The 9,160-nt window shown below is 40.0% G+C and overlaps 2 protein-coding genes across 2 annotated transcripts; one reads left to right on the top strand and one right to left on the bottom strand.

The window, feature by feature from the left end:
* Positions 1 to 1,386: 1,386 nt before the first annotated feature.
* LOC112087806 lies at positions 1,387 to 4,528 on the top strand. The gene is made up of 6 exons (XM_024157812.1): positions 1,387 to 2,217; positions 2,446 to 2,486; positions 2,595 to 2,988; positions 3,206 to 3,570; positions 3,656 to 3,737; positions 3,818 to 4,528. Exons 1-6 carry the CDS (start codon positions 1,387 to 1,389, stop codon positions 4,526 to 4,528), a joined length of 2,424 nt encoding a protein of 807 aa, XP_024013580.1.
* Positions 4,529 to 5,008: 480 nt separating this feature from the next.
* Positions 5,009 to 7,378, bottom strand: LOC112087803. The gene has a single exon (XM_024157803.1). The coding sequence runs from the start codon at positions 7,376 to 7,378 to the stop codon at positions 5,009 to 5,011; it is 2,370 nt and encodes a 789-aa protein (XP_024013571.1).
* Positions 7,379 to 9,160: the final 1,782 nt, after the last annotated feature.

Here is a 9,160-nt window from a genome sequence, read left to right as displayed (position 1 = left end):
GGAGTTCATAGGGTTCATTCAGAGTGAAATTGCTGGAGTGAAAGAAGCACTTGCTAATCAAGGTTCTGATATCCTACTTTGTGTTTTTTTAGTTATTTTTGCAGTAATCTCTTGTGTTTTCATGCGTTGGGATGTAGAATACTAAACCAAGAGACTTGTGTAACCTTTAAGTAGACTAGTTGGGATAAAACATATGTATTCTATGGTGATTAATGTTAGTGTTTACTGTTGCATATACATTGTTCGTATACTGGGGAATCTATGTGCACTTTGTGTATTGTGTACATATGCAGGCCGTGAGTTAAGGGTCTCTACATACAAACTCTAAAACTACTTTTCATATGATATTAATAAAAAACACATGCAGACATCGTAGACAGACTTCTTAAACAGACTTAATATGCAGACTTCGTAGACAGACTTCTTAACCAGACTTAATATGCAGACTTCTTAAGCAGACTTAATATGCAGACTTAATACGTCGAATTAACTAAACCAGACAGTTTTAAAATTATATTGCAAACCAGCTATAATTGGCTAAACCAATTGCGTTTTAAATAACGAAATCGATAAACCACATTGAACTGGTACGACGGTTATTGAACTGGTACGACGGTTATTGAAATGGTACGACGGTTATTGAACCGGTACGACGGTTAAATAGGTTTCTACGGTCATATATAAGACTTTCTACGAACACTGTACTAACACAAATCGGTAAAAAAAAAAAACTACTGTCGTTTGGGTTTAGTTCTCGGAACTTGTCGCCGGTTTTTACTGTACATCCGTTTACCGTTTAAGGTAAGTCGAATTTAATGCCGACTTATCTTTTGGATAGAAGTCGTCTGTGTAATTCACAAACCCTAATCTCCTTCGCGTTCTATTCTAGATCTGGTGTCGCCGCTGTCCGTAACTTTTTATTTTCGCCGTTGGTCGTGGAAAGGTATTTGGCTGTACTAATTTCTTATAATTTGTAAATAAATATCTTTACGGGTTCCAAGTTCCTAATCATTTGGGTTTCTACATCGATTTTTATAAAAATCGGACAACACCGAGTAGATATTTCCAAAGTCGGACAAAAATCGAATACCCGTTTCCAAGTTTCTAGTTGCTGTGAATTAGAGATATCTGTATTTTTTTTATTTATTAAACGGACTTGTATAGTGTTTAGGCGAACTATTTTGGAAGTATTATCTCGTAAAACGGAGTTCAAAACGGGTTGTGTTTTTTTAAAGAACTTTTTGAAACTTTTTTAATTAGACTGTTAGGTCTACAGACTTCAATTGCAGACTTAGTTGGCTGACTTCGTGTGCAGACTTCTTCGGAAGTCTTCATAAGTAGACTTCTTGAATATTGGACTTTGTTTTGCAGACGTCAGAACAGCCAATGGAAAACCCAGAGTTCCCCCCGCGTCTCTTCTCGAAAGGCGATGAGCCGTCTCCGCTGAAAAGCATCGGTTACTATAGCGGTGAGACGAAGCTGATGACTGCACTCGAGGAAGCACTCACACAAGATGAGTGGGAAGAGATATTGAGAGTGTTCTTGAAGTTCAGTCAGTTGGATTTCGGCTGGGCATCTAGACTGGTGCATTACATTCTCGGCATGCAGCTAGTTTGCAAGAAAAAATTTGAGATTTGGAGCCTCGTAGGTCTAATCCCAATCCGCTTTTCTTTGAATGAGTTCGAACATATTACTGGCTTGAATTGCGAGTACGTGGACAACCTCGAGGATCCGGTGGTTGAGATAACTGATGAGATGAAATATTTCTGGGAGCGATTGGGAGTCAATCAGGAGTTGGGCCCGAGCACTGAAGATTTGATAGAAGCTTGTAAGGAATGCGGGTCGTGGTCTTCCGAGGATCGGTTGAGGCTGGGATACCTTAGCATTTATACTAGTTACATTGAAGCACGAAAGCCATCTTCAGCTACTCGGGCTAGGTTGGCAAGGCTTGTGATGGATTTAGAAGCGTTTGAAAACTACCCTTGGGGAAGAGTGGCCTTCAAAAACCTGATGCGGTCAGTGAAGGAGAAAGAAATTTGGAAGTCGTCGTACACCATTGAGGGGTTTGTTCAAGTACTACAAGTCTGGGTTTACTTTGCTCTTCCCGACTTTGCTGCTAAATTTGGTGAACCACTTCCAGGCGACCACAATGTACCGCTGATAGCTTTCAAGGGATCCAGGGGGAGGAAATTTATGAAAGAGAATATGCTCCGACAGGTAAGTAGTCTGAATTCATACTTGGTTGACTATTATATCGGCAGACTTATTTAGTAGACTTCTAGTGCAGACGTCTGTAGTATACAGCAGACTAATTAGGCAGACTTTTTAGGAAGACTTCTTAGGAAGACTTTTTAAGAAGACTTCTTAGGAAGACTTCTTGGGAAGACTTCTTAGTTTTGATTTCCGCATTATACGTTATATAACTCTGTTTTGATTTCCATGTAGACACGCATTAACAACTACGTTGTTAAGGAATTCTTCGACATGTTTCCGCGCTGGGAAATTGAAGACGATGATGAAGAAGACGAGAGGACTGACAACATCATCAAAGTGATGTATGGTCATTTTGGCCCTAAACAATGGACATGGGAAAGGAGTCATTGGCCTCCAACAGGTGTGACCAAGTATGTCAAGTCTGAAGGGTCTGTCGATCTGAAGAGGCGATCGGAATCAGTTGGTGATCAAGGAAGTTGGAAGCGGTTCTGCCCAGCCTCTGGTGAGGAAGATGAGTCAATGGTCACGATTCTGAAGGACCACATGGACGACTGCTTCAACAAGATGATGGATGGGTTGAGTAGTTGTGAATCTCAGATCAAACTACTCAACACAAAGTTGGGAACGGTGGAGCAGAAATTAGAGGCAGTGATCCTCCAAGCTGGGACCGGAGGTACAAAGGAGGATGTGGCTCAGACTGGTGAAGCAGACGCCGAGGGCGCAAAACCTGTTGGCGACGATCAAACGGACACGGACGCCGATCCTAATATCGGGGTTAGTCCAAAACCCGCTCCAAAGAAAAGAGGAAGGAAACCCCGGAAAAAATAAAATTCCATATTTATTTTCAAACTTCTCATCGAACCTTACCAATCTGTTTTAAAACCTTAAAAATGTTGTCACCACTAAATATTTAATGTTTTTATTTGTACTCTTTAATGTTTGATGTTTGGTTTCGTTTCATTGATGTGTGTTTAAATCTTTATATTTGCAGAGTAATTTTATGTCTAAGCAAAATGAACAAACTGATGTCCCAAGTGAGAGCGTGAACGATGGTAAGCAGGGAACTCCAGAGCCAAGCGTCGTTATGGTTGATCCAGCAAAATGCGACATCGACTTCGATCAGGTCCAGAAAGATAAACACGAGAAAGGCAAGAAGGCGGCACAACTGGTTGCTCGTGCGAAGAGTGAACGTCTGCGAAAGTTGGCTCCTACACAACAAAGCCCTTTCAAACCCAACAGCACAGCGAAGGAAATAATCCCAAACAAAAATGTCCGAGGGTGCGGATATGATCCGTTTGATATGAAACACGTGAAGCAAAAGATCGGTGTGCTAACTGATTGTCTGAAAAAAGATCCGTAAGTCTTTGTTTTAGAGTTAGCATAAAGCAGACTTTCCATTGTAAGAGTAGTGGATGATATTGTAAAATAGTGTTGTTTTCAGGGCATATCCGAAGCGGGTAAAGTGGTCATCCGTGGACTGGTACTTCATTCTAAGAGTTCCTAAACAATGGCTAGCAGACACTGTAAGTTACGCGAGTGTATATATGATATGAACACAACATATTACACTCTGCTTGAATAATTGTTTTCATTGAATATGCAGCAAATGGAAGCTGGGATTAACCTACTCAGGCTGCGATTTACAAAGCATCCTGAGTGGTTTATGTCGGACAGGATAACATTCCTCGACTCTTACTTTGCAACGATGTGGAGGTACAAGTACAAGGAGTTCGTGGACTCTCACGCCAACCCTGATGGTTCAGGCAAGCTCCTTCCAGCTGGCTCGTTCGAGTACTACACTGGCGCAGCCCCAACCTACTGCGTTAGTAACAAGACGTGGGGGTATGATGTAGATGACCTGTACTCGTTGTTACACATCACTGATGATCACTGGGTGGCAATGTGGATTTCGATTCCGATGAAGCATATTGTCATTTTGGATAGCCATGCGAATACTCATGCATCGGATATTCAGATTGAGGCTGCTGTGACTCCGATTACCGTCTTGGTTCCCTACATACTCCGTGAGTGTGCACCTGCTGAAGACCGTATCAATCTGACTTATGATCCATTCACGTGGGAGCGAATCAAGGGGCATTTGATCCCACAAAACAAACAAAGCGGTGAATGTGGCGTTTACTGCTTGAAGTACCTTGAATGCCATGCTGTAGGGATGCCATTTCCGAAGACCTTGTGCGATGCAAACATTAAAAACATCCGAGACAAGCTGGCAGCTGAGATATTTGACGAGACAGGAGTAACCGGCACAGAGAAGTATGAGTATCCATGGCTGGACGTATACGAAGGTAAGTGATATGTCCAACTATGTATATTCTGTAATGAAAGAGAAAGGACTCTCGTTGGGTGTGGTATGGTTGGAAGTTTTTGGTTAACCTGCCAGAATTGTTGTTCTCTTATTTAACTGTAATGTTCCTAACTAATTTCGGTTTGTTTAGTAATATTTAGAACAATGGTGTGGTTGTATGTTTTGGAGGTTAAACGCTTGTAATAGACTAGTGTGGCTTTTGTGATAATTCACGTACTCTAAGGTTTACCCTAATCATAGCTTATTATATTGCATAGTTTATGACAATAATTAAGAATGATCGTACATAGACATTAAACAGACATATTTCAGTAGTGTTTCCCTTACCTGGTGAAGCAGACTTCTTGTGCAGACTACGGTAGAAGACTTCTAGTAGTAGTCTTCAGTGTAAGTCTGTTATTATAGTTTTAGGGTTTTATCTTGACTTCAACGTCTGCAAAAAAAAAACAGAGGAAATTAACTTCGACCCTAAACCCTTAAAGAAGGTAACATAACACTTACACAATCCGGTCTAGTATGTCCTGGTTGGTGACATTTCGAACAACTGTACTGCTTGTGGATCTTACGAGGTTTCTTTTGCTTATGCCTCGAAATTTCCAGCCAAGTTTGCCATCTTGACTTCCTCTGCCTGCCTTTTTTACGTCGGACCTCCGGAGGTAGACATTGTGTTGTTTCATCGGTTTTCATTGCAATGCTTGGAGGATATATATTATGCGAGTACGCTGCATACAAGTAATCTTTGGAGTATGTCGGGCATACAAGAGTGGCCAGATGCATATGCATTGCATCTGAAACGGCTATAACATGAGAGCAAGGTATTTTCTCAATATCATACACGCCACACCCACACTTTCGAAGTTCCAAATCAACGACACAGTTATGTGATCCTCCTTTCACATTGAATCGCCAACCATCTATGCCTTCAACCGTCAACTTATCAGCATAATGTGAACGAATTGCCAACAAATATTCAACTCCTCGAGTATGGTTAGTTGGAAGACTCAAAGCATCTTCCCGCCTTTTACAAAACCACTTTGTTAGCTTCGCCCGTAAGTACTCCAACAGGAATACTATGGGAAATCCCCGTGCCCGTTTGAGAGCAGAGTTGATAGACTCTGCGATGTTGCTCGTCTTTATATTGTATCTATCACCTGGAAAGTGAACTCTTGACCACAACTGAAGGCCAGCCTCCTCCAGGTACGTTGCAAGGTCAGGTTTTATATGCCTTATCTCGTCCATATAACGGTTAAAATCATGTACCGTATATGCATACGCAACACGTTTGACTAAGTACATAAGATGCTTCCCCTTAAACTTAGTGACAATATTGTGTTGCAGATGATAATAGCATATACTGCGTGTTACCCATGGTAATACAGTCTCACATGCATTCTTAATTGAATGATGCCGGTCTGAAACTATCACCAATGGATACTCGTCTGTAAAACACTCCCGTAATTTTCTAAAAAACCATTCCCATGCGTGATCATTCTCAGAGTCCACTATTCCAAAAGCTAGTGGAAATATCTGGAAGTTACCATCTTGTGCTGTGGCCACTAGCAGAGTCCCTTCATACTTTCCAGTCAGATGACACCCATCGACAACAATGACCCGTCTGAGATATTGAAAACCAGCTATGGAGGCTCTGAAGGCTAAGAATAGGTACTTGAACCTATTCTGACTGTCGCGTTCAAGGGCAGTTATAGTACCCGGATTTGCTTCAGCGATCAGACGCAAATAAGAAGGCAGTCGGCTATATCCATCCTCAGGGCTTCCCCTCACACATTCTTGTGCATACATCAAAGCTCTATACGAAGTTGTGCAGTCTATTTTCAATTGAAACATCGTCTGCATTGAATCTTTGATGTGTTCTGCAGTAATCCCATCAATTATTCCCACACGCTCTATAAAAAACTTTCCAATGTATCTTGGAGTCGTATGCTTTCGGTGAGCCAACCGATCTGAAACTGAACAGGTATGAGTTTTGACATATTTAGTGACCCAAAACATCTTTGCTTCGTTCTTTATAGCTGCTCTAACTCTCCATTGGCATCCTTTAACAGCACATTTAGCAACAAACAGACGTCTTGATGACTTATCAACTCTGAATGCAAACTTCAACATAACAGCCGTCAACCTGATCTCAGAAATCAGGTCGTCTTTTGTAGCAAAAATTCCGTTTACTTTTATTTTGTCAACCCAATTTCTTTCATATCCTCTTTGAGGAGCCTTCACCGGTTCTTCAATCCACTCACTTTCACCCTCTGAATCAGAATTTGAATCCTCATCCTTCACTTTCCCATATTGGCTGTAGTCCTGATCCTCAGAGTCCTGACCCTCAGAGTCAGTACTGTCTTCCTCCTTTACTGAATCGTTTTTGATGTCCTCGTTTATCTCATCATCATCATACTCATCGACATTTTCATCTTCACCTTCCTCAGTATTTTGATTCTCACCTTCAACAGAACACCCATCAGCAGCATCAACACCACCAGTACATCCATCATTGTCCTTGCGACTAGATACACAAAGACGTATAACATGCGTCTTACTCAGCCCAATTAAGCTCTGTACTTGTCTATCATTAGTAATATGCATAGGAGGGGTATCCGGAGCCATGTTTGCTAACATTGAATCTGGCAATGCATAAGTGATAGACACGCTGTCCGTATTTCCATCCAGCATGTAATCATCTAGAGCCATAGCTACGAGTTCTCCATGTGTACAACCATCATTCAAGAAGAACAACCTCCCTCCTTTGCGATTATCCACCTCAAAATGCCACGACTGAGCACTCATAACCCATTCTCCAAATACAACAGGCAACTGAGCCGCCATCTGCAAAAAAGGTAAACCACACAAGATAAACCGTGTTTTCCAAGTAACATAGAGCAGACTTCTAAAGAAGTCTGCTATAATCGGCTAAACGTCTAAACATTCAAGAAAATTCATCACTTTCTAATTACAACACATATCAACGTGAAACTCACGTATATGGAACCAATAAAGGCAGATCAACATGTCCAAACAATATATTTATTTTATCATATACCATTAATTCGAAAACGAATTTTTTGTTAAAATAATTAGGCAGACTTCAAGTGTTGTCTGCTGTGTTATTCTCCTTCGACAGGCAGACTTCAATGGCAGACTTCTTATGAAGTCTGCTAATATGTGCCAATTACCGTTCAAATCTACAAAAATTATAACTTTTAATGTATAACACATAAGCATACAAAATTAATACAGGTAAAGAAAATATACCTTCTAAACAAGAATAAAAATTAAAAAAAAAATTTCATCACACAAAAGTTTTAAAAAAGTACTTTTTAAAAACGAGAAAAATGCAGACTTCCAGCAAAACTCCACCCGGTTGCTTTCACGAAGAAGTCTGCCAAAAAGGCAGGGTTACTTTTGCAATTGACCAAACGTTTGACTTTTACAGCAGACTTCTTTTGAAGTCTGCTGTAAGAGGCAAGAAGTCTTCTGTTAATGTGAAGTCGGCTAACGAAGTCTGCTGCAGGTTATTTCTACAATTGACCAAAGTTTGACTTTCGTAGCAGACTTCTAAAAGAAGTCTGCCGAGAGGTTATTTTTGCATTTGACCAATTCTGAATTAAATTAATAGCAGACTTCTTTAGAAATCTGCTATAAATTAAATTCGTAGCTGACTTCTTTAGAAGTCTGCTCGAACAGTCAAAGGTGGTCAACATCTTGGTCAAATGCAAAAATAACCTTTCAGGTCAAACTTATCTTTTTCAGACATCTCCACGAAGTCTGCAGAAAAGGTCAAAGTATAATATTTTCCGGTCAAATGCAAAACTATTCTCGCTTTTCGACAGCCTGAAATAGAAGTCTAAACGTTGTTTTTTTGTATTCAAATGAAAATTCGCAGACTTACAAAGAAGTCTACTTTCAAAAAAATACCAAAAGGTCAATTGCAAATCTAACCTTTTACGTTGACTAGCAGACTGTAAAAGAAGTCTACTTTCGCGAAACATAGCCCAATGTTAAAGAAAAGATTTAGATGTTTACCTCCTTCCAATTTGAACTCGATTAACTTTGACAGAAGTTCAGAATTTTTGAGATGCACGGAAAGGAAACCAGCCCAGAACTCGGTTATCCAAGAATCTCACAAAATATATGATTTGCGAATTCAAACATATCAATATCGACTAAGAAAGAGATTTTTAGATGAAACCAGATAGAAATTTGAAGATAGAATGAAGTTTGAGCGGCCAAATAAGCATTAGAGCTTCAAGTGCAGATGGGCAAGCATTAAGAGCTTCCATTTTGGTTGGTAATGGTAGTTGGCGAAATTGAAGATGATGGCATTTTCGTGAATACTTAAAATAGCTTAGGATGGGTATGTCTTTTTCGAATTACCTAAAAAATTCGATAATTATAAATATAATGGCATTTATGTTATTATATGTGGCTTTAGGGAAAAAGTGGGGAGAAATTGACTAATATTGAAGAGGGAGAAAAAAGAGGTTAGATTTGCATTTGACTTCAATTTTGAGGTCATATGTGCAAAAAGCCCTTTATTTTCTTGTCTTATTTCATTCGTCTTTCTCAGATTGCGTACTTTTATTTTGATGATGATTTTTGCATGAAAAT

This window comes from Eutrema salsugineum, unplaced genomic scaffold (genome assembly GCF_000478725.1).
Source record: "Eutrema salsugineum unplaced genomic scaffold, Eutsalg1_0 scaffold_8, whole genome shotgun sequence".
NCBI lineage: Eukaryota > Viridiplantae > Streptophyta > Magnoliopsida > Brassicales > Brassicaceae > Eutrema > Eutrema salsugineum.
Note: the sequence above shows the minus strand (reverse complement) of the source record. Positions and strands in the feature narration are given on the sequence as shown.

Coding starts and splice junctions, on each gene's coding strand:
- LOC112087803 (XM_024157803.1), bottom strand. CDS start 7,378: ATGGCGGCTCAGTTGCCTGTTGTATTTGGAGAATGGGTTATGAGTGCT.
- LOC112087806 (XM_024157812.1), top strand. CDS start 1,387: ATGGAAAACCCAGAGTTCCCCCCGCGTCTCTTCTCGAAAGGCGATGAG. Junction 2,218..2,445: donor AAGAGAATATGCTCCGACAG/GTAAGTAGTCTG, acceptor ATTTCCATGTAG/ACACGCATTAACAACTACGT. Junction 2,989..3,205: donor ACGCCGATCCTAATATCGGG/GTTAGTCCAAAA, acceptor TTATATTTGCAG/AGTAATTTTATGTCTAAGCA.